Consider the following 25851-nt stretch of genomic DNA (forward strand, 5'->3'; position numbering starts at 1 on the left):
CCCCCCCCCCCCTACTGTAAAACTGAACTTCCAATATAACTACAGAAGAAGGAATGTAACTTCTATAACAAGGTAAAAGATTTCACTTCAGTTAGAGCATTGTTTGAGCTTCTGTTTGTGTAAAAAAAAAACCCCAACCAAACCTGAATTGTCTAAACTTTATTGTATTAGTGTATTGTAAATATCAAGGGATGTGTTTGCTTTTGTGCTCACATGTATGGAGAGCGAATGGACAAACTGTTGCTGCAGTCACATCGAGCTGTGTGTATTCAGATTACCGGTTACCTCTCCGCTATCTTAGGCCAAGGACAGAGGCAGGATATAATGAACAAGATGATGGATATCTAAAGGGGGAAAAAAAAGACCCACAATGTCAGATTCTTTGTAAATGAGAAGAACAGTACTTTTAAAGATGGCTATTAAAAGGCTTATTTGCAAACCACTGTCTCTTGAAAAGAGAGTACAAGTGCCTCATGAATATCTGAAGAAAAAATGGTCCATTTTTAAGATCAAAAGAATCGTTGTATCAAAACAAACCAAGAAGTGCTTTGTTAAATCAAGCAGATAGCTGTTATAGAGTGCAACAGAGGAAAGTTAAATGAGATGCAGAATTGAAAGCAGTGAGGTCAGTTAAGTAGCAGTGGTTTACTAGACATTGAAATTCGTCATCACATCAAGATCTTAAATTGATTAAGTATAGTTTTTAATTTATTTAATTGCAATCATTATTCTCAGGTTCATTAAAAGTTAAAGTTGTTTGAGCTCTTCAGACCCTTGCAGAAGGCCAAGGCAGAAGTCAATCTCCTAGAAACTAGGCAAGGGAGGCTGAAGCCTCCTCAGATGAAGAGAAACAAACCATGTTGTACGTAGCCTATACGGAACCAAAGCGGCCTGCAAATGCCAGGGAGTAAATTATTTGGTGTATGTAAGGACACTGTAAGGACACTGTTACAACCACTGTTGACTTCTTTTGTAGCAGTTCAATGTGCTTCCGTCCAGGCTTTGGCTTCAGCCAAAATTATAAAATATATATGTCTAAAATGGTTTGGTTTTTTGTTTTTTGTTTTTTTTTTTTAATTATGTTTTTCAATCCTTAACATGTGGAAAGTGCTTCTGGTATTAAGGCCCTTGTATCTTGCCACTTCCAAATGCTCACTGTGCCACGAGGAAATTTAAACGTGCCTCTAGGGTATGTATTTTTCCCTCTGACTACCTGTATGCAGTTCGTGGAAGGGTAATCGCCACCTTCACAGGGACGTGGCCCCACAGACTATTCTGTTAGCAGTCTGAGCTCTGCTATGATTATCAGCCTAATTCCTTTAGCACTGCATACGATGCTGGATTTCTCTACAGGCAATGTGACTGTGAAGTCCAAAAGTAATTTCCCTTTGCTACTGTCGCTTCAATCTAGACCTACTAATGTTAGATTATATTCATAATCTTGAGTTTGTAGAAATCAGGGACCAGTTTTCATTATAGGACAATCTTTATTTTTTATTATTTAAACAATTTTCTGAGGAGAAAATGAACACCCTTAAGGGATTGTCAGCTTGCTGCTGGTTCACGACTGCTTAAGCATCTGGAAGTGTTGTGCTGGTGGACAGCTGTGGTAGCTCTGTGTCCTTGTAATTTGTGCTGTGATGCCCTTTTGCTCCTCGTGGACTTGCTAGTCTTCAACATGGGAAAGAAGACAGAAGCTGTTGCTACTTTTCCCCTCCCCTATTTTCTAATTATCCCTTGTAGTCTATTTTTCTGCTACTTTCACAACCCTCTTCTATTCTCTTTTCTGTGTCATCTCATTACTTCAATTGCTTCAGTTCTTCCATCCCTTAAGCTCTTCCTTTTCACAGCAAGAATTTGTGCACCTGATATTGTCTATAATGACCACCTTATGCATTTGCTATGCACAGGTGGCCCTTGCTGAAATGCCCAGTACTGTGCTGTTTACATGTGGAAACTGCAGATTTTTATTTCCTTTGAGAGATCATTGAATGGAGGTGTAAAGCCTTCTCTTGGGATTAGTGCTGGTGAGGATGTAGCCAGAACTTAGACTTTGCCTTCAGGCCTGAACAAGAAGACTAGGAAAAAATCAAACCAACTGAAGTTGTTTAGAGTGATTGTGGTGTTTGTTATCTTGAGTGTTTTTTTTCAGGGAGACTTTTCTTGGGGCACCTTTTGTTCAGACGACCTCAAATTTGAATTGCTGACCTTTCTTTGCATCATCATTGAGCCACAATAATGGGGTTAATACACAGAATCCGGTAGATTTTATAGATTTTAGGGAAACTGATGGCTAGATATACACACTTTGAACTGTCACAGGGTTTTTCCTCGTGAAATCCTCTTTACATTAAAGCTAGTGGTGGTCTCCCAAAAGCCAGTCAGAATATAATTGCATAGACAGTATTGCACAAGAAATTGTGCTGATAGCCATAAAATACATGAGCAGCAACTGTGTTTCTCATGAGGCTAAAAGGGCATTGCTCCTCGAACTTGCAACTGGTCTTCAGTGCAAAGTTACGGATGTTGGGCAGTATTTCTTACACCATCTCTACTATGTTATTAAAAGTATTTTCAAAATAAATGATTGAGAAAACCTTACTGTCATGTTTTCCTCAACAGGACCGTAAACTAGTTTGCTGTGGTTATGACCAGTAATTAGTTTTATGGTTTCATTCCAAAAAAGCATCAACCCAACTCAGAACTGTTCCCCACCAGTTGAATATATTTATACAGAGTTGCTGTTGTAATATAGTGAAGATGTAAAGAAGTGTTACTTTGTAATAAATTATTTGGCCCTTAATACAGGAGGTTACGTGATATTTTTAATTCAGACGTCCTGCCGCTAGTGACATTCACAGACTTTCTTCATAACTGTTGATGAGCTTCAACAAAGATAATTTAACATTTCAGTGTGAAGAAAACTGAGTAGTGTTAATTTTTCAGAAAAAATGAAATCTTAGAGAAGTGTTTATAAATACTGGGCACGCAAATCTGAGGCAATGGAGTGCAACATTTAGGGTAGTTAGTAATGCTTGACATTTGGGAGGTAAGTTGGGTGTTTTACACAGGAAATGATGTACATCGTGAGTACTGTGAGCTGACTAATAGAGCTGCTAGGCAAGACTTTTAACTGACAGCATGGGACAAGAAAAGGAAAAAAAGCATGTTATATATGTTGAATAGATGGCTGGTCCTAATTAAGTGCAGCCTTTGTCTTGGTAGACATATTTTTCATGTCTTTATGCTGCAATTTAGTTTTCTGTTGCAGAGCAACTCAACGTATAAAACCTTTTTTCTCCTTGAGAGCTTTATGTAACTTTGTTTTTTTTCCCCTCACCTTGATGTGTCACTCTTGCTGTAGAAAATGTATTCTGGTTTTGCTTGTTATTTCAGTGTTTTCATTTGTTTGAGATGAGATTGGGTGATGATTGCTCAATGGAGAAAAAACTCATAGTATTAAATAGATAGCTGTATATGATGGGTTTCATCGTCAACTTAAATTATTGAGCATTGCAAATGCTTCTTCTGGTATTGTCTGAAATGGCATCGGTGTCAGAGGCAGTTTTTCATTACAGATAATAAGGTTCAGAATTTTTAAACATCACTCAGAACATAAAATACTGTAAACCCTAGTTAGAAAACAGTATTTTTAGTGTTGCAGTTGTTATGGAAATACATAAAAATGTAGATGCCCATATAAATTTCTCCCTCATGCGTTTATTGTTTTTGCAGGCACTATCCTGGTTGACAATATGCTGATCAAAGGGACAGCAGGAGGGCCGGACCCCACCATCGAACTCTCCTTAAAGGACAACGTTGATTACTGGGTGATCCTCGATCCTATCAAGCAGACGTTATACCTAAACAGCACCGGCCGAGTTCTGGACAGAGATGTAAGTTTGAGGTTTGCTGTTTGTTTTTCTTTTTCCCCACAGACATTAAAATTTCTAAATCTGTGTGTGCTCATAGGAAGACTGTGAACACAAGACCTGCTAGAATATATTATCTGCGTCTATCTTTTGCCCCCAGATGGATGTGAGCAGAGTTAATTTGATTCTTTATTAGGATTTATTGGGAGCATGCAGAAATTTGACTGTGCGTACAATTATATGTAGATGAACACAACAATAAAGACCAAACAAATAGATATGTGGGTTGGCAAAAGTATACCTCAAACCAAACCTGACTTGTTTACTGAACTAAAAACATTTTTACTCTGGTTTGCTGCTGTTGTCTGGAAGAAGTGCTGCTCACCTCTTGTCCCATGACACTTATTAAAGGACTACTCCAGCCATGTACATTGACTTATGAGATGTGAGAGAGAACAAAGGAATTGTGAATATTACAATTCACTTATAAAGCTTAAAATTAAGGCACATAAAATGTGGTATGCTCATTCCTAATAGGGCTCAAGAAATTTTGTCAGGCTAAATTTGATTTTTGTAAAAAGAAAGATTAAAACCACACAATAAACAGGAGTGTTCTCATTTATGCTAACTTCATTGAAGGCAAATACTTTAAAATTAGAGACACTTTCTGACAGCATTTCAACATTGCTGCAGTTCATCAGAATCTGGAAAGAAAATTGACTCAAAAGTGACCATAATCAACATGGGAAGAGTGCTTTAAAGATCAGGAGTTCTCCTTGGAGAGTCTGAAAATTTGTTTTGTTTCAGCTTGGTTGATTAATTTGTCTTCTCCGTGTGTTTGGAGATATATTCATAAGTACCAGAAACAACATGCAAATTTATCTTCATTTCAATTTTTAGTTTAAAAGGGCTAATTGATTTCAGCTGTTCCTACTTTAGTTTTAATTCACAAATTTTTTTCATATGTGAAGCGAAGTCGTGCGGCACAAAGAGTGGCAGTATGGACGTGGTGGCAAAAGACTTCTTGGTGCATCAGCAAAGAGTTGCCATTTCCTCAAGTGCCAGACAGCTGGCTGCCTTTGAGGAGCCAGGCAGGTGCTGGAATGTTGGGCTTCTCAGTTTTCTTTTTAAGTGAGAGCAAAAAGAAAAGCCCTTAATGAGAGGTGAGGCTTAAGAACCATAAGAAATGTAGGGCCACTTCTTCATCATCCCACACAAGTCTGCGCATCCATATGGCATTAGGAAACAAAACTACTTCTTCTTAGATCAATACTGATTCTTTTTCAACGCCTCTTTTACTGACACTGTTCCCTCTATAGGTACATTCCTCTGAGCCTCTTTACCTGACTCTAACTAGGTGCTTTACAAAAACAACCTTGTCAAACTCTTTGATTTCTAATTAGTGACAGACTAACTAAGCTCGCAAATACTGTACGTTACTATAAATGTATATGAACACTTTACATGGATGTTCTTTGCAAGAAATAGACTCAAGTCACAAGGAAACAAATGGTGTACATTTTCTTAATTACATATAGGTAGTATTACTGTGTTTACATTTGTATTTAAAGGGTCATTTCCTCATTCTTTACTATAAAATGTAACACTTAGTATCCCTAGTACTGTAGTGATGGGTAAAATTACTCATTTGTGTTTATTTAAGTTTACTGGGATCACAAAAGAAAAATCTAAGACTTGAGGTAACTGAGATTTTGGGTGTGAGCCCCACTGTAGCTGTCTTCTGTGTTCTCAATGTAAGTCACAAACCAAAGAAAATGAAAGACTGACTTGACTAATATGGCTCTTATCTAAAGGCTGTTTCCAGCCTTCAGAACCAGATCTAGACTAACCCACAAAATGCAAAATCATTCAAGAGTGTGTGTGGTTCTTTGTTTTTCTTACCAAAAAAAGTAAACTATTTTTCTTATCTTTCAAGTTAAAACCATGTGAAACTTAAAAGTACCAATAAAATTTGGGGGGTTATTAAGTTGAACCTTAAAATTCAGTCTTTTATTACAGAGCAAAATTGTAGTCTCTGCTTTACAAATGGTGCATATACAAATGCATTCAATATATTTGGATACTCTCCACTTTTCTCTCTGATGTCCCCACTTGTCAACTTCCTGCTGATTCACTTAGCCTGATCCTGTTCTTTTTTTTATTGCTTTTCTTGAAAGAAAATCTTGTTAGATTTCATTGATTGATTTTATTAAGAATGACAGTATGTTTTTCTAAACAAAATCAGATAAAAAGAAAATTCCAGACTTTTCTATAAGTACTTAGGAAGAATGAATAATGATAAATCAGAACTGAAGGTAAAAGGAACTGCTAAAAGGTGTTGGGATAGTTTGTCCCTGGTATCATAAACATTGTGCCATTATGTGTTTACATTTATTGTCTCTAAATGCCTTGATTGACAAGTGTTTGTTTAAAGACCTGGTTTTAAAACTGAACACTGACCCAGCAGACATCGTATGTATGTTAAAGTAGCATTGGTGCTGTATTCTGTTATATTTTATCAAAGGCAACAAACTGTTTTTTCCATGTTCTTGTGAAAAGGACCAAATCCAGAACATCATATATCGAACATATCTATAGGTACAAATAATTATGATTTTTTTGGGCATTGCTAATAAATCTAGATAAATTCAGTAGAGTTTGAAGTTTATTAAAGATGGCCTAAAAATTCTTGGATCTTTCATAAAGAACGCCAGCTTGAAAAATAAATAGAATTATAATATTAGAGGCCTAATTTAAATTACAGGTGATATTTGGTATGTTCCTACCTGGGTTAGAAGTTTTACTGATAAAAGTAGAAGCATAACATAGCTGGCTGCATATTTTTGCAGCAAAGAGAATGGACTTTTAGTTAAAATCTCATGCTGTACTTAATTGCAGGGAAAGTTGAGGGTGAATGTGTAGAGAAGAATAGCTATTTCACATAAGATCTCAACAACACCACAAAGCCCCTTTCTTTTCCCGAGTCTGCTGAAAAAGGTGGGTTTTTTTTGAAAAAAACTGATTAGTACTGAAGTCTTAAGGATAAAGAAAGCCATGTGTTTCTAAAATCTATTATAGCAAAACAGGAAAAAAAAATAAATCAATCAAAGAAATTGTAGCATTTAGAAATGAGTGAAGGCATAATTGCGTAGATATATAATTATGCTATAACTGTAAGCATCTGAATCCCAGTACAAAAACCTGTTTGCATTCACTGTACAGAATAGTATGGCATAGGCATCTTTAAATTACATTTTTGAGTTGTTTATTTTCTTGAAGAATTTGAGGTTAATAAATACAGAATTTTTTCATTTTGTCCCTTCCCATGCTTTCTCACTCTCTGCTGAGTGTTAGATACAAAATCAAAATGGACTTGCTGTCAATATTTTACATGCCATACTGCTGCTTCCAATATGTAAATTGGCCCTTGCTGTGGTGGGAACATTGTGAATAGAAGTCATGCTGGAATGCTGTATTTCCATAGCAGTCTCCCTGAATTTCCATTTCAACCAAAGGTGCCTTTTCCTTTATTGTTCTTAGAATTGTTTTATTATCTCAAGTAAGTAGTAGTAGCCTTTCCAGTTTAAATTTCATTACCCATTCATCAAGTTTGGGAGTTATTTTTATTTGACTGTTATGATGTTCACTGGAGTAAAAACAACAGGACTTTGGATTGTCTACACTTAAAGGTGACCAAGTTGTTTCTAAATTACTCAGTAAATGTAAGTGGTAGCATATTGAATTTATTTCTGACTTGACCTTTCAATTCCAGTGTTAATAAACCAAAGGTTAAAATGTGTGACATTTTTCTAGGTATCTTTCAATAATCACAAGATGTTCAAAAGATGTGCTTTTTTTTTTTTTTTTTTTTTTTTTTTTTCCTGCTGTTCCCAAGGGAAGTGTGAAGGGCTAATCGTGCTGAGGATTTTTAATTCTGTGTTAGCACATACAGCCGACAAAGCTCAGTCTGCAAAAAACAGCTTTGAGACATGTTGGTCTACTTAAAATCTTGCCAGCACGGGCTGCAGTCAGGACGCTCTCAGAGAAACTTTTAAATTCAAATATAGAGCGTTAAACATAATGCAGGCAGATTGATGGGCTATAAGTGAACATAAGCGATAGTAACATCAGTAGAAAATGTCCCTGTTTAGTTCAGATTTTGACTATGTTTTATACAAATGCATTTTCACTTACAGCCGCCAATGTCCATTCAGTCCATCGTGGTGCAAGTCCAGTGTGTTAACAAGAAGGTTGGCACCATTATCAACCACGAAGTGCGGATTGTGGTGAGAGACAGGAACGATAACTCCCCTCAGTTCCAGCAGGAGCGATACTATGTGGCAGTAAATGAGGTCAGAACCACTTAACATTTCTTTCTCTTTTGGGTGGTGTCATTGCTAAATACCAGCTTTCAGCTCTTCCACCTCTCATTTGAAAAACCTGGGAAATTCAGTTGTTTTAAAATCCCTTTCATTTGTGTCACATTAGAAAACCAGCACAGACAGTATGCCTCAGTTTTTTACATTTACAACTGTTCATCCTTTTTCTTAATGAATACAAAGACAAGCATGCTTTTCATCGGGTGCTTGTAATATTGCAGAAGACACTGGAATCTGAAGCTATGCCTCGATGAGTGAAACACTGGTTTCTGCTGAATTTGCAAAATGTTTTACTGCCTTGTGCATTTGTATCGACAAACCTGGAAGTAAAACGAAGGTATTTATGAGAAACAAATGTAAAGCAAATAGTTCAAAAGGTTTTATTACCAACATTGAAGCTTGGCAAAGTGCAGTTTTGATTTATTGCTGTTTATCAAATGATGTCTGTGAATGAAATTCTTTTGCTTTCTGTGCATTGGACTTCTCCATATTATCTGAAGAAAAAAATATTTCTTTCTTGAGCTGGTACAACGGTTTTTTTCACTTTACAGTTAATTTTTTTATTCTATTGGGGATTGAATAACCTGCTAATAACCAGTACAAAAGTTATGTGTTTTCATTAAGTCGGTATCTTGGGGCTTTAGTAATAAGAAGAGGAAGTGGGAACTTACATGCAGAAGTGGAAATGTCCAAGCTGAAACTAAGAGGAGAATGGAAAGATGGGTCACTGTTCTGGACATAAAGGTTGAAAGAATTACAGTTGCATTTAAGAAAATAAAGCTGTTACATATGTCACGTGCATTGTGTCCCTGCTGGGGTTTGGTGGATTTTTTCTGTGAGTGTGTGACTGCTTTCATGTTGTTTAATTTTAATAGAATTGATTTGCTTTTTAAAAATAAAATTAAAAATTACATGGTTGTGTGTGTTTGGGAGATTCAGCTTCTGAATTATGTCTGCATATTGTTATGATCACTATCTTGCTCTAAGTGACCAAGCTCATAGTGATGGGCAGGACACCTTCTAGGTCCCCAGAAAGGAGTAGGAGAGTTGGTTGATGAGTTTAGGCCTAATTAACCCAAAATATGGAGGAAAAAAAACAAAACCCCACACTTTATTTTTGAATAGAGACGTCGAGTAGAGGTAAGGATATACAGGTTTTTAAATCTAGTGGTCCTCCTGACTGGTGACACCTTCTAAATTGAGATCGTTTCCCTTCAGTTAATTTTTTGGCAATCCTTCTGCCAATGTTTCTTACCACCAGAGTTTGGAGGTCACAAAATACCATCTGTGTGAGTACTGGCAAAGTCCTCCTTATGCTCTTAAATTGTTTTCGATTTGGTCTTTATGTGGTAATTGTAATTTATGTGGTTTTGCAGACCTGTTGTGGAAGTGCTTCTGGTCTTGAGTAAAGTCAAGGCAAACATTAGTCAGAAGTGCCTGTACACACTGCAGTGCAGGTCCAGATCACCTCCAAAACCCACCGAATTTTTGCACTAAGACTGAAGGTGGATAGTATGTTAGTGCTGTAATACCAAGGAAGAAAGGATTTTCCACAATAAGACTGAGTGAAAAATGCGCCATTTAAAATTATTTATATTCAGAGACTGAGGAATGTTCCAAATATGTGCAGCCATTTATTTGCATTATTGTTGGGCAAAATACAATGTTGCTCTTCCCACCAGTTGCAATCCTGATTTAATTAGCTGCTTTGTTTAATTTTATCACTGTTGTGCTTATAGCTTCTGACATGGCACCAGCGTGCCCTTCAGCAGTACCCAGTGGGTTAATGCTCTCATTAATTAACCAAAAAAAGTTCACAGAGCATCTGAGACTTTCTCAAAGGTTTTAGTGACTGATTGCTTTTTTTTTTTTTTTTTTTTTAATTACAGGAATGCACTGGAATGAGGGCTTTGTGGTTATTTTTTGATTGCCTCTGGTCTTCTGCTTTGTTTGCTTGTAAACTTAAAAGTACAGAAATGTCTCTTCTATAAGGAGCATAAAGCAAATCAGAGGACAAGTAGACTTTATTATTTGCAGTTACCATACATGTGAGATCTCCTATTTTTTCTAGCTAGGAAATTTCATCTGTGTCAATTTGAGGACGGATTTGTTGAGGTGCTTTCCAGGGTTGTACTTGGCAGTTTCTCCTCTCAGGTGCCACGCCTCTCTCTGGCTGTCCTCCGTGAGATGTAGAACAGACACCATGGCTTTATAACCATACGACTGTCACTGGTGCCTGCACAAAACATTAGCTGGACTTTCCACACGTAGTATTTAATTCACCTGCACATACAGACTAAGTGTTGGATTTACAACCCCCGTGCTAACCAGCTTGACAGCGTGTGTGCTTTGTAGGTGTAATATCTCCCCAAAGCATCATGCTTTTCTGTACACTTCGACCATAAGGAAATCCTGGGCAAATGTGTCTCAGCCTTGCAATTACCCCAAAATGTTTTTTTTAGGGAGTAAAGTTTAAAGCTAAGATTTTCCCAAGTAGTCAAAACTATTATATAATTACTGGCACCTGTAATACAAGACAAACAACTGTAGCTAGATTTTACTTTATTAGGTAGTTTTTAAGTTTCAGAAATGTCAAAAGGGTAAAATTATATTTTGGAGGAATATAATTTATTTTATGTCAAATACGTTTTATATTTGACACCATATTACAATTAACTTTTTAAAAGAAGCTGTGAGTAATTGTAATACCAACATAAATCTTAGTTTCACATGTGTCTTTTCCATTTGCACATAAAAAGACCTGGTTTAAAATTAAGCCTGTATTTTCCAGAAGGCTTAGAATGAGATGGATTTGGTAGGGTAATGTCTTGGTTTATACCAAAACGTATGTCAAATGTTATACTTCATTGGTTGGAAAAGGAGGATTTCCACACTAAATTAGACCAAAAGCTCCCCTAATCCCAGTGTACTTTCTCTGGTAGTGGCCCTTGTGGATACTCAAGGAAGAGTGTAAGGGTTGACAAACATGAAGTGTGCAGCTGCACAATATATTAGACCAAAGGAGGTGTTTGTAATAACTCTTGACCAATTTTTTTTCCTTTCCAGTCGATTGTGAACATGTATATATTAGAATTCTTACTGTAAGAAATATTGACTAATCTGTACCAAACCTTTTTGCATCTAGATATAAAAATTTTTATTATATGTTTATTGAGGAAATATTTCTTTCAGGATGATCTTATTATTCTATTAAAAATATGGGCTTCTCACATGTATGCGAACAATCATGCTACAACTACTTGTTAATGTTGATGGAGCCTGTAATGTTTGTTTGACTGGGTGGCTTAACTTTGAATGGCAGTGCTGGTATTCATATAAGTTACGGTTAAAATTGGTTTTAAAGTTTATTTTCTTAAAGTATCAGATACAATATCTGTTTCCCTAAAATTGTCACCGAAATGCGGGATAAAAATAACTTATCGACACCAATGTGATGCAGATAAGCAGACACTTCTTTATTGACGGCCGGACGTGTAGGGGAGCGCTCTCACCAACAACACGTGCCGGGCACCAGAGTTATACATCTTATATAGAATTTACTCATACATATTCATTAAGTCTTCATACATAAGCACACAACTTCTAAGAAATCATTAACATATTCTCCTCCTACTTCCAATTCTGCGCAGTAAAGGTTAGAAATGTCTAGAAATGGCTCTGGGGTGTAATGTGAGTAGGTGGTCCGTGAGTCGGGGGTCGCGATCTCCCCCTGCCGGAATTACCTTTTGCTTAAGGACACAGTTTTCTTGGCAGGTACCTGCAAGCTGTTACGGTTACTGCCCTCAGTTCCCATTAATGCTGAACTTGACAACTACTTGCATTCTTCTAGTCCTATGTATGTGTTATAAATCAGTTTACAAATCACCTCATGTTTTGTTACCCAGGTTCTAACCGTTCCTACTAAACAATTATGACCAATCCCTTCAGCCTTGGTACGGGGCTGTACAGGGGATTTTAGAGTAGCAGTCGGTTGCTAGATTCAAAATACAATAAATGTAAAATTATTTTTACTAAAATATCCCTTAATTCTATATTTATATTAAAATCAAACAACTTAATTTCAATTGATAATAAAATCAGTAACAAAATAACTGTGTTTTTTAAGCAGTGTTATCTGAGCATTTACAAATGAGGTAGCTAATCAGAGTTAGTTAATAGGAAAACCCCACCATACTGCTTTTTTGAGGGGAGGGGGGCAGGCAAACAAAGGAAACAACATACGTCTGTAGGTGTGAATATATATATTTATGTGAACACTTGTGTATATTTGTATAAATAGTCTCCACTCTCTCTGATCCTCAGAAGTCATAGCAGGGGGCTAATGCAGGCACAAAATAGCCATCTGCTTAAAATTAACTGGCATTTTGGGTGTAAGCTATAGTCTAGAAACTGAGGGTGCAATTAAACTATTGACTTCTTATAATTGGGTTATGAAACAGATTTGGGACATAATTCAAACAACTCCTAGGTAGTGCTGTTCCGACATCCAAAGGAACTAAACCAGTTATCACTCTTGGGCTGCGGCCACCATGCGCAGCATGCTGCAGACAGAAATCGGCTCTTCTCCTTCATGTCACAAATGCCACTGCCCTGGAAAGAGTGTGTGGTTTCGGGATTTGCCTCTATTTTAATCTTTTCCCCTCTCCTTCCTCCTTGCTGCTTGGGCATCTTTGCGATGACGGGACCACGTCTTGGTCCATAGCAGGCTCTGGAGTCACCCAGAGCTTAGAGCAGCACAAGTGCAGAAGCCCTGCACAGGGGTGCTACCGTTTAGGAGCAAGTTTCCCTTTTCTCTTTCTAATGCTTTTTCAAGGCAAAGCATGTGTCTCAGCCAAAAGCAAATCCAGCTGCTATTCACAGTATTATGAATCTCCTCACAAAACTAAAAATGAGTTAAAGTTGAAATACTCTGCAGGGTTGTTTCCTTTGCTTTGTCTATGTTTTTATTTACATGAAAATGTCACATTATTACTCACTTAGAAAAAAAATCCGGACAAAATTACATTAGCCTGAATCTAAATTTGACCACATGTTATTAGAGACTTAAATATACAAATTACTGTAGTACATTAAAGCAAAAGTTCTGTAGTCAATTTGAAATTCAGATTTACACAAACCAGCGCCCTACAGGCAAACTAGTAACTAAAACTAGTAACTAGAAACTAAAATCTTGTACTGCTGAGGCACAGCTGTGGTTGTCTGTGTTTTGTGTTAAACACAAATTATCTCACCAAATTTTATCTCAGTTAAATACAACTCTAATTCTGCATTGGCGGGGTTTTATCAGGCTGACTTTTTTTGTAGTAGTTTTTCACATGAGCCTTACCTGAGCCCCACAGAGGTGTTGGTAAACTCAGGAGCATTTAATAACAAGTTCTGTTTGGAAATGGTGGAGTTACTAGAATACTCTTTGAAATCACTATTACTTTATTAAGCATACATAACCTTCTAGCTACTTATAAACCAAAATTTTAGAGTTGATTTGGTTTTAGGTTTGAGTTTTTTTCCCCCCTTAAGTTGGCAGAGATGGGAATCCTTTGTAAAATGAGTGTGTTTCTTGAACTTCACTAAAAAATTTGTGTTTGGGCTGCTGAGAATTATAACTTGTGCTCAATTTTCATTTCTTCTGGTGTAATTATTCATATCTCTTTCCTTCTGGTATTGAAATAATTAATCTCTGCAGGTAGACATCATCAAAAGAGTATTAGCTCAGAATGATTAACTGTAAATCTTACTTTGCTCTGCTGTTCGGGGCTACGGTGAAAAATTAATCATTTTTACCTTTGTAAATAGGCAATAATAGGAAAATTTATTTTCAAAATGTTTTATGGAAATGTTGAATATTCCTGTCTGCATCTAGACTTCTAATGGACATAAATTATGTTGAAGGAAATTTTTAAGCATTACAGCTGTTGACTGTGGAAGAATAAGATGTATTGTGTGCATTTCTCCTCTCTTTGTTTAATTGCATTTTTTTGAAATCTTGCTTTTTGTCATTGTGGTTCTTTTTCACCTCATTGAATTCCCACAGAGATTATTATCCTCAGATGGTCACTAGCACTCATATATTTTCTTTACAATTCCTAACATTGTATCTTGCATGAGGTAAGACACTCAGCTTGGTCAAACAGTTTACTACATAACGTCAGTCTTTTTCTGTGGGAGATACTAAAGGTTAATATGGAGAAACAGAATTCTTCTCCAAGGTGTTTGCTAAAGTAGGAGTATCTAATGGGGAGAAGACAGGTGGGGCTGTAGAGATCGTTGAAGCAACATTTTCTGGAGCCATTTTTGGGTCCTTCTAAAGCAAAGCAAAGGAGCTGGGAACCCTTCCATAGACATATTTCCAGCTCCCCTGTATCCCAGAAGACTTGGTGGTGGAAGATTTTTCAGAGAAGGAACCGAGCTGAAAACTGGGGGGGAAGAAGGGTGCTGTGCAGAACCTCTCTGCTACAGGTTGACATAGCAACAGTGTAGGGTGGTTTGAGCTGTAGATAAGTCTTTACTGCCTGGAGAGATTCTGTGCAGCCACTAAAGAATGAATTTGATCACTGCGTTGAGAAATTATGTATATTATATAGTATATAATACAAAATCATCGTGATGTTCTGCTTTTTTTCAGTGCCAAAATCCTGGTTAAACAGTTGTGCTCACACAGGCATGTATTCAAATGACATGCCCATTTTATGTCTGTGTGAGATCAAACCCAGCCTTTCAGCCTGCTCTTTTAGCTTTTGGGTACATGTTTTATATACCTCCATAATATGCACTAGAAAAACATGCCTTTCATTCACGTGTTACCTGCCTGTCTTTCAAGGAACGGAGTTCCTCTGGGCTGTTCATATAATAAGTAATCCTTATTTAAACAAGAACTGTGGGATTATTCGTGTTGCTAAAGAACAGTGTATATACTATATATATATATATATATATATATATAAATATATAGTACTATATATAGAGTCACGTTTTATAAGGTGAGCTGAGTTTCTCCTTATTTTTCCAACAATAAAACAATGGTGACAGCAGTGTGTCAGAAAGCCCCCACAAATTGTGGATAAAAGTGATACTGCTGGCTAATTGTAAATCATCACAATGTTGAGATCTCAGTATAAAAATATTGTGTAGCTGTGAATGCTGAGCATCTCTCAAATGATTGGAAGTGGAGTTCGAGACATTGAGTTAATAGCTCATCTGCATTTTTCCACAGGCTGCAGTAATCTCTAATGTGAGATCTTGGGTAGCCTGGAAAGTTGAATGAAGTGACTACTTTTTTTCCTAACTTTCAGAAAGAGGGAGTGGCAGAGGGGATTTTTTTCAGTGTCCTTGTTAATATTGTTTGCATCACATAAAAGAAAATGTAGATAAAATAGAAACCTGCATGTTAGGTTCATGGTCTGCATGTCTGCAGTCGGTTATTTTGGATGAAATACACTAAATCTAAGACTTTAGCTTTAGTCTTTTTACTGTGAGAGCGTGCAATTGTAATTCTGCTGTTTACTGCTGTTTCATTTTTACAACTGTCTCCTTTGTTACCACTTAATGATGTGCTTCACAGTGCTGGAGCTTTTTTATGTTAGTCATCATTTACCTGCACCCTGTCAGGACCCCGATACAGCTCCTCTCAATGAAACAGAGCAAATCACTGTTGCCAAGCATTGCTGCTGCCTGAATATGGTGGAAACCAAGTGTTCACGTGCTTCTGAAAAGCAACACAGCTCTTGGCATCCTTCAGCTTCGAGCACGTGTGCAGGTCCAGGCCTTCCTCAGCCCCTTGGCATGTCAGAGGTCTCGTTGGCCGGGACATTGTGCTGGAGCTCTGCCCTCTCCCTTCGCAGGACATGGCGTTACAGCATCCAGCTAGCAGGAATGGTGCAAACACCTCCTTGGGGCTCTGTCTACTCTTGGGCTGTTCTGATCTGCCAGGATTTTTTTTTTTTTTTTTAAACAAAAATCTGCCATTTGAATGCCAGCTGTTAGTTCTCTGCCTGCTACGAGCACGTGGTTGTTGAGTGTGGAGCGCTCCTTTGCGGCAAGTGCTAGGGAACATGCAGGCAAGGAGCGTGGCATTTGACAACATGCTCCCCACCCTGCTTTCCAGCCTGCCATGCATGTGGTGTCTTCAGAGCTGCTCCTCTCTGCTTCATCTGGGAGCACTGTGCCTTTTTTTCGATTTTGACAGCAGAAGCATGGGAGATTTCCATCATGTGCTGACCCCTGGCAAGCCAGTATGGTGCCCAGCTCTTCCCACTAATGAAACCGTATCATTGTAAACAATGATAATTGGTTAAACTATTTTATTTAGTGTTGTACTGCCTGGGCTTGGCATGGCTGGTTCTGAGGGCCCCAACGCAGGGCACAGCCTCAGGGAAATGGGTTCAAGAAAGGGGAAAGTGCCTTGTGGCAGCGAGAAGTGAGGGAGAAATTGTGAGGAGGAAAGGAATTAGACTGAAGGCATGGAGCTGAGCCTCAGGAAAAGGGGTGGCATAGGGGAAGGTGCTGTTTTGTCTTCGTTTGCCTCCATCCAAATGTATTTTTAATTGACAGTATGTTAGATTAATTTTCCCCAAGCTGAGCCTGTTCTGCCCAGTAAGTGATCTCCCTGTCTCGACCCTCGAGCATGTTAATCTCATTTTCCTTCCCTGTGCTGTTGAGGTGAGGGGGTGAGAGGGCCCTTGGGTGGGTGTCTGGTGGCCAGCGAAGGGCAGCCCACTGTTTTAGTGGGGGGAAAACCCTACAAACCATTCTGTAAATGCTCCAAATTGGTTTTCCGGTTGCTTTGGTCTTCTATACCCTTAAAAAAAAAACCAAAAAAACAAAAACCAAACATGAGAAAGCCCCTTTTCCCCTATGCATGCACTTTCTCATTAACCAGTAAATTATCCTCCTTGGTTTATGGCAGTTGACTATTTTGTACTGTTAGGCAATTCTCATGTTTCTGAGATGATTGCTCTTCTGAATTCTTGAAAGGCTGCTGCTGTGCCAGAGGTACGAGGCAAAGACTCTCTGTGAGGTAATTATCTCACAATTAGTAGGCATGAGGGAACAGTCAACTTCCTTCACTCACATACGACACTTCTGCTACCTATACCAGTAGTAAGGACGTCAAGTCTGTAGCAAAACATAAACATGCCACACAATTACTATGGCATAAGTGTAGATAATATAAATAAGTAATGTAAATTAAGCCCCACCTGTTTTATCATTAAAAAGGTTTTGAATTGATGTTTTTCATTTCAAAAGATTATTCTCAGCCCTGAAAATATTTCTCAGAGAACTTTGTCAGCTATTAAACTCGTAATTAGCAGCTTTATAAATAAAACAAGACCAGGAACTATGACTGTAGGAGGAAATGGGCAGTTAATGATTTGCTCTATGGCGTTAAGTACAACATATGGAAGTGAAATAGCACCCACATTTGCAATAAATGTTTGAATGACTCTTTGTCCTTTTCCACCTTCCCTTTTTTACAGCATTTCAAACCTTTTTAGATCTTATAAAAGATATGCAACAACTTAATATAAAAGTTGGAGGAAAGAAGAAGTGTCAGTGTGTCTTCGTGAATTTAAGGGCCAAAAATTTAAGTGTAATGAGAGCAGCAGCAGAAAGTATGGCTAGGAGCAATGTCTGTGTTGAATCCAGAACTGTTTGTTCATTTGTTTTTCTCTTTCGGGTTGATTATTCATGAAGTTTTCTGAATATCAACAAAATTCAGAAATGATGACTCCCCAGAAGTCAGTCGGACTTCTATCATTGATCTCAATGGGTCTTGATTTCATGCTACTTATCTACACTAGGATAATTATAAACGTATTCATTTTCAAAATATCATTTTATGGGTATTCAATTGCTGCCAACAAAGTATTGGAGAAACAGCATTATTCTTGTGTTTGTTTAAAGCCATAAAGCTCTCTGGGTGTCTGTGTTTGCATGTAATAATATTTATCTGGTGCTATTCACATTGTCAATGAAGACAAATAAGTTCTGTTTACTTTTGCAGCTCATCTTTATTTTCCTTCCTGAGTCTGAAAAAGTAACTTTTATCTTTTTAAATCTATTTATATTTATTTCATTAATTCTTTATGTTTTAAGATGTGTTGTTTTTTTTTTTTTTTTTTTTTTTTTTTTTTTTTTTTTTAATCTCCATCTATTTTAAAACAAATGGGGCTCTGTCCTGATGCAGACAATCTGTGGAATAAAAATAGAAATTGGTTTCAGTCTCTATGTGACACTTGGCATTGGTTAAAGCAGAATCTGAGTACATTGTGTCTAAGTACTTGCTAGTACATGAGGTTCCAGGCCAAACAAAAGGGACAAGAAAATGTCAAACTTGAGTTATAGACCAGAGCTATGGGAAAAATTAAAAAAATAAAAGACTTTGCAAACAGTTCTTTAATTGTTTCTTATATACTTTAATATTTTAATGGCTATCTATCTTGCTCTGTTTTTGCAGTTAACTCCAGTTGGAACAACCATCTTTACAGGATTTTCTGGAAACAATGGTGCTATTGACATTGATGATGGTCCGAATGGCCAGATAGAATATGTCATCCAGTACAATCCCAATGACAAGGTAAATGCACAGTGCATTTAGTTTGTTTGGTTGGGTTTTGGGTTTTTTTCTTTGGTTCAGGGGGTGTGTGTGTATATAGATATAGATATATATATATATATATACATACCCCTTGAAACAGCAAATGAGGGACCTAATGTTGGACCTAAAAGAAATGCTTTCTTTCATGATGTAGGGTATCCTCTCTGTCTGTGAGCCTTGCTTGCCCTGTAAACAGCTGTATTTACCTTCAGCTGGATTACTTCAGTATCAATCATTACTGGTACCCTGTCTTCTCCAGTGTTGTTCACACACTTCATTTTGGTTTTGTCATGCTTTTTCAGTCCGTGATATGTAGTTGTATTTACCCCTATACATTTATACCTAATAGATTCACAGCTAAGACATATTCATAGGCGTGGCTAAGTTACTCTCAAAAGAGACATTCTGACTTCTCTCATGGAGTCACTTATATTTAGAGATCACTTTTTTAAAAAACAGAGGGTTGTATATTATTAAAATAAAACACTAGTGAACCCTACCTATTATCTTTGCAAACACATGCTTTTAGAGACAAAAAGCTTGAAGTACTAAAATAAATTATCTTTAGGGTTAATTGTGTGACTCTGTTATAACAAGGTTTTGCACATGGGTGTGTTTGTGTGAAGTGTCTGTATGCCTTTTTGTAGCAAATCTGAAGTAATTTTAGCAATCCTTTTTTACACCCAGGTTATCCTTTGACATGGGCTAAAAGCACAGTTACTGTGGTGATAATTTGTGGCTGGTGTGATAATTTGTTAAGCCAGGCTAACCTGATTTTGTCTTCATCCCAGAGATGGCCCAGATGTTAGAGAGGGTGGGAATATAGAATATAGACTTAGTAACCTCTCATTGAAATTCCCTACTTTTACTTTAAAGGGAATTGGAGCAGAAAGAGTTTTATGGGAAAACAGCAGTCTGATTTTCAGTTTAATTAGAAATGTAGGCACACAAGTTCTGATTCAGTTTGTATCATTTAAGCTGTACACTTCATAAAGGCTTCAGTCCTATTTCTGTTGAAGTCAACAAGAGTTTAAATATTGAGTTACACTTAGTACTTATACTCTTTAGGCAGTAGAATTTTGTAGAATCCTGACTGTATCAAGTATTTGAGTGTGAACTAATGATATTGGACCCTACTTTTTTACTTTTCACTGGAGTAATTGCTGATTTTTTAGTGTTTTGCTTTTTTTTTTTTTTTTTTTTTTTTTTTTTATATATCTACATGCTGAGGCATAATATTGACTTACTACACATATTTTGAGGACAGAGATCGGTTTCTTTTGCAGAACCTTAAGCCACATTCTTTTCTGGAGAGCGTTGTTTAGCAACGAGGCAATGTCTCTGACAAATGTGGAATTGTGATGCTGGGTTTCTGGGAGATGGGGAATTTTCTGACTTTATACATTGTGTCTGTTTGGGCTGATTTAATTTTTTTAAATGTGTGCAGTTGTTTCTTAGGGATTAAATTGATTGAGCAGATTTGAGCAATCTCAAGTTACGACACTTCAGTGAGACTACTTAAATTAATAAAATTACTAGTGCACAGCGTGTGGGTTCATCGTGTTACGTTTTCAGCTGTTCTTTGTACTGGTGGTATGTATGACTGAAAAGTTTCTCTCCTGAACTTTATATAAACAAAGGCAGGGGTTTTTATGGAAATAGCAAGTTCTAAAATGTTATGCTAACATCATCTTTTAACTGTTTGCATTAAGGCAGTGTTATACATAAATGCTATTCTGTTACCACAAATATTTGAAATGTAAACAGAAGGCAGGAAGGAGTGAAAGGAATGGACAAGCATTTTCACATTACAAAAAAAAAAACAAAGCTAAGCTTTGAATTCTTCTCTCCACTCTTTTTTTTCTTACCCTTAATTTATAGTACTTAACAAAACCAGCTCAAATAATTTATTCTGTTTCAATAAAAACCATGAAAAATGTTGGCACTGAGAAAATACCTCTTTCAGAAAATACTTCTTCCAGGTAACTTTAAAAAATTGGAAATATTTTTAAATAATTAAACATTTTAGCATACATTGAATATGTTGGTATACTGAAAGCAAATTAAAAAATCCAACCCCCTTAAAATATTATTTCTGTTAAAATAGACTGAACCACAGTGAAATATAATAGCTGCTTTCTATTTAATTTACTATTAAGTCATAGCATTATATTGCTCAAAGGCATCCTGGGAAATCATTCTAAAAGCATCTCCCACAACCACTTTAGCCTCAAGTTCAGCAGAGAGGTTCATCTAACCACTAATGGAAGGACATTATAGCATGCCTAAGTAGTTTGGCCTGATGTTTTGCCACAGGAAGAGTTAAAAATTCTTTCCAAAAGTGGCTTTCCCTCTCTTAGTGAAATTTTCTTGTTCTCCCAGTGACTGTGAAGAACAACAAGGGATTTCCCTGCTTGGAACAAACTCTTTGGAGTATTTAGTTGCTTTATTGCATCTTTGCCTTAAGACTTTTATATTCCAGATCAAATAAATCGGAGTCTTTCATCTGTAGATAGCCTTTATGTGCTTTACCTGGTGATGCAGTTTGTGTGTGTGCTTGACAGAGACGACTTCTCATCGTTGTAAGCTGCTTCATCTCAGCTGCTGACTTGCCAGAAAGTTACTGCATAATATCTGCTGGAAGGGGATTTTCTTCTGTAATCTGTGAAACAACTATACCAGCCTCAAAAATGATGTGTACAGCTTAGTGTGAAATATGTCTGCTCTTCTATTCTGGGATCTCCCTATATTGTGTGATGAAGATGCCCACAGTGTTTGACATCAATGACACGGTCTCCTGCCTTAGAAAAAGCTGACTGATAGCTCATAAGTTTCATTGGAGACTAAATTAGATGCCTAAATTAGTCTTGTGAAAAACAAGGTGTTATTCTAGAAATTCAACTTAATTATTTTGTTGTTTAACTGGGAAGATATATAAAAACCAGGTGGAAAAACGAGTGCAAAAAAGTACTTGACTTAGGGCTGGGCTGTAGCTGTCATGTAAAGGAATGCCAGAAAACTTTTTTTTTTTAGCCCTTAAAATCTAAGGATCAAGTTAATTAACTTGCCAAAAAGATTCTGTCTCCTAATGCAGGGTGAACGGTTAGATCTCCGAGCGCTCTATTTATACCTGAAGGTTATTAAGACAAATGCATCCTCTAAACAAGTTCTGGACTCCCTCCTTGCTAGATAATTTTACTGATATTTGTTGTATTGTGTTTGGTAAGAATTCAAAATTAAACATTTTGAGTTTATCTGGAGTATAAGGAATATGCTATACTGATTTTTCACATACCAGCACTCTGGGGAGTAAATCCTGGTGACTTTCTTAATTTTCAATTTGCTGGCCCATATTCAAGACCGTGGTCCAACAACTACTCTGAGTTATGAAGACTGCTGTACAAAAGCATTTTGTTGTCACTATTTTTGAAGTGAGAGAACAAGTTTTGTTCTCTTGGAGTAAACAGTTAATAAAGGAATGTCTTGATATTCCTGGCTTCCAGTGTGCGCTGGCTCATTTCAGTATTGGATGGAATTGCAACTGAGATGTGATGTTGTTGTGCACTAATTGCCTCTAAAACTTCATTATGATTTGGTTTGCAGCAGAAATAAATGGAGTTTGCAGAGGGATCATAGGGTTGATCTGATGTGGTACCTTCAGGAGCTGTGGCGCAAACTTGTGTCTGGAAGTTGAGCTTTAAATCACCACTGAATAATTGCATTTCTGTGCTGTGATGGACCAAGAGTTTTGGGAACTGGTCAAAGTTCTTTGCTGAAGTTTTTCTGATCCTTCCTAACAGTTCAGATTGTGCAGTTCTACTTAAGCACATCCTCGTGCCTAGTTCTGCCAAGGGAAAAAGCAGTTATTCTGAGAGTGCCTTGGCTGATCCTCAGCTGCAGGGTCTTTTCCAGCTTATTTCTGGCCTTTTAAACCAGGGACAAATGGACTCTGGTTTAATTCTCCTCCTGAATTAGAAGTGGCATGTATATGTGTGCTTGTGATAAAGGAAAAGGAGGAGGGGTTCAAAAGGGGTGAACTATACTTGGTTCTTCCTTCCTTCAACACTGAGTCTATTCTTTTCTTCTGTTGTGCCTCTGTATAAATAATATAATTGATTTTTTTTTTTTTCCAGAGGGAACTATTTAATTTTTATCCAACAAGATGAGTGCCAAACTCAGGCATAAGCAGTGATTTAGCAGAGTCTGTAATGTACTTTCAATGCTGCTTTCCTGCACACCACAAATATTTGCAACATGGTGAATTTAACAATCATTATAACTTATTTGCTGAAGAACAAACGGCAGTTTTAGCAGATGTTTCCACTTCTAGAGGAAAAAGGCCTTGTTATGTTATCTAAGGAAAGAATAGTACTCTGCACTCCTGCGGTGTTTTCTGTGGAGAGGTTTTGAAATATTGTATTGCTATTACCTGAGCAACATACTTCAGTGTTAACTATGTTCTACACTGGGAGATTGGAGCACGGAAAGTTTTTTTTTTTGACACGGTTAATTTGATAATAGAACTGGAACTGGATCTGACATCAGAAACCTGTGCCTGTAATCCTCCTCCCAAATGGGTCATTAGTCAAAGTGAATCCTTTAAAGGTGTGTGTGCGCCCAGCAGTAACCTCCTGCTATTCAGAGCCACAGCTTTGCAATCTGAAGCTGGTTAAGCAAATATGCAGGACAAATTGAATTTTACCTGATTTACTCTGAATTCTGAATTTACTAGTGTATGAACATGTGCATAACTGTGAACGGGCACCTAAGTGGGTAGAGTTGATGTTCTCTGAGTGTTTACTGCTTCATTGCCCTCATGAAAGCCAGACTAAAGAGACGTACAATGATGTGGATGACTTAATCTCTAATACTTGATATATATAGATATATAGATATAGATATAGATATATAGATATAGATATATAAAATAATAGATGTACTATTAGTAGTAATAATCAGTACTATAATAGTGAGAAAAAAATAGATGAAGGGAATCCAAACTGTAAAAACTGAAGACTTGAACTCTCAGCTGACAAACAGGGAAAGGTTTTTGGAATTCACCACTGCAAATTCAGCATGGCAAATCCACAAGAAGTGAGGGAGTTAGACTTCAGTTTGTTGTTGGAAGTAATAATGTGTATGCAAAGAATCAGACAGAATTCTGTTGTGCACAGATTATGTATTGTGGGGTTCTTGTGGAGTAGACTGGGTGGGGCAAGACATAGAAAACTTTAAAATCTCTACATAATCATACATAATTTTGGTATGCTATCCAACTGGTCATCTCGTGTTGTCTGAAATGTGTCTTAACTTTGAAGCATGTTCAGTTTTACTGTGCCGTTTTCACTTTTGCAGACTTCCAACAGGACCTTTGATATTCCTCTCACTTTGTCCGGAGCAGTAGTTCTACGGGAAAGACTAAATTATGAAGAAAAGACTCGGTATTTTGTCATTGTTCAAGCAAATGTAAGTATGGGTCTGTTAATGGCCATTTATGCCACTGGTTTAGGTGGGGTTTTAGTTTGCTGATTTAGAGTTTTGTAAGGAAAGGAAAAGTCTCAATGAAATACCAGGTCTGATAATACTCTTCTCCTGAAGATCTTCTTACTTAAGATCTATCTAGGTTGTTTGAAAGCCTACACATATTTTTACTGGTTAAAAAAGCTTGCTCACTGTGTGTAACAAGAGCACCTTTTTGGCACAAGGAACAAGTTGCAAATGTGAAGTACAGCCCATGCAGAAAAGTGCATTGTAGTGTCACTAAGTGTTCATTTCCTAACAAATCTAGCGGTGCTAATTTGATCTCAAATGAGTTGAATGGATATGATTTAGTTGTATCCTTCAGGTTTGAAAAGCATTTTACTATAAAGAGGTGATTTTTCTTTCAAGTCATGTTGCAAGCTTACATAGAGGTTTTTACAGAGTGGCTGGCAGTGGATAATGCATACTGAAAAGTGATTTTTTAAACTATGTTTAATATCTCTGTCATCAGAGAAGTTTTTTTGTGCCCTTGAGGGCCTTGAAAGCTTTTTTCCCTTTTTGTCCTTCTGATAACAGCTGAAATGAAAACTTTTCCTCTATTGTGTACCTCTGTTGTGATACTACTTCAGTTGTGGGAAAATGAGAGTGCTCTAAAGCAACTTGAGCTAGCTTGCTCCTGAATTCATACATTTATATTCCTGTCATCTTTCTGATACAGAATTGTGGATAGATTTTGCAATCTGCTTTCTTAGGTATTTTGTGTCATGTTGAGCACTGCCCCAACAGAAGATAGGCTCCGGGGGTGCCTCGATGCTTTTTGCACTTAGGTCTATCTAAAAATTCTTCCTGACTGTTAGAACAAGCCATTTTACTTGGGTAATGTCACTTGCTGATCTCTTGAACAGGAATACGGGAAAGCTCGGAACTGGTTTGTCTTGTGGAGTTAGCAGTAATTTGTTCTGCAGATCCCCACTGCGCATTCACGGCTCGTTGATGTCAGCGGTGTGACTTTCAGGAGACACTGTGCTCCTACCCAAGTTGCTGAGGTAGTGGAGCAGGTCATGTTTTTGAGGGAAAGGCATGGTGTGCAGCAGGGCAAAGCCCTGGTGTAAGGAGGGCAGCCTGTCCCGCTGCAGGGGCCACTGCTGAAGGCACAACTTGGGGTGCACAGTGGCAGCACTACGAGGCAATCTCCTCTCAGATTGTCCCTTCCTCTCAGTACACCTCCTTACACAGTAAATGCTCACCTTTGTGGTACCAGGTCTGGGACTAGAGCTGTGCTCAGAGCTTCTGTCCCATGTTTATACCCAACAAGCAGCTTGCATGACTCAAGTGTCTTGTGAGGCCATGAGTTATCTCAAACATACCCACATGGGAACTGAGCTCACTAAAGTTTGGAGTGCTCACGCATGAGAAACTAGATCTCAAAGAAGGGCTCTAATTAATCTCTATAGCCCATCTTTTTTAGGAGATCGTCTTATGCACCTCTTCCCCCCCCCCCCCC

The 25851-nt window shown here is 37.4% G+C and overlaps 1 protein-coding gene across 12 annotated transcripts in view; it reads left to right on the forward strand.

The window, feature by feature from the left end:
* PCDH15 (protocadherin related 15) overlaps positions 1-25851 on the forward strand; it is a 457138-nt gene that overhangs the window by 170517 nt on the left and 260770 nt on the right. For all 12 annotated transcript variants that reach the window (XM_026851785.1, XM_026851794.1, XM_026851792.1 and 9 more), the window contains 4 exons: positions 3736-3896; positions 8069-8224; positions 18726-18845; positions 24222-24332. In XM_026851785.1, the coding sequence (XP_026707586.1) occupies positions 3736-3896; positions 8069-8224; positions 18726-18845; positions 24222-24332 (548 nt within the window). The remainder of the gene's footprint in view (positions 1-3735; positions 3897-8068; positions 8225-18725; positions 18846-24221; positions 24333-25851) is intronic.

The sequence above is a fragment of the Athene cunicularia genome (genome assembly GCF_003259725.1).
Source record: "Athene cunicularia isolate RWA chromosome 6 unlocalized genomic scaffold, athCun1 chr6_part2, whole genome shotgun sequence".
NCBI classification, from domain to species: Eukaryota; Metazoa; Chordata; class Aves; order Strigiformes; family Strigidae; genus Athene; species Athene cunicularia.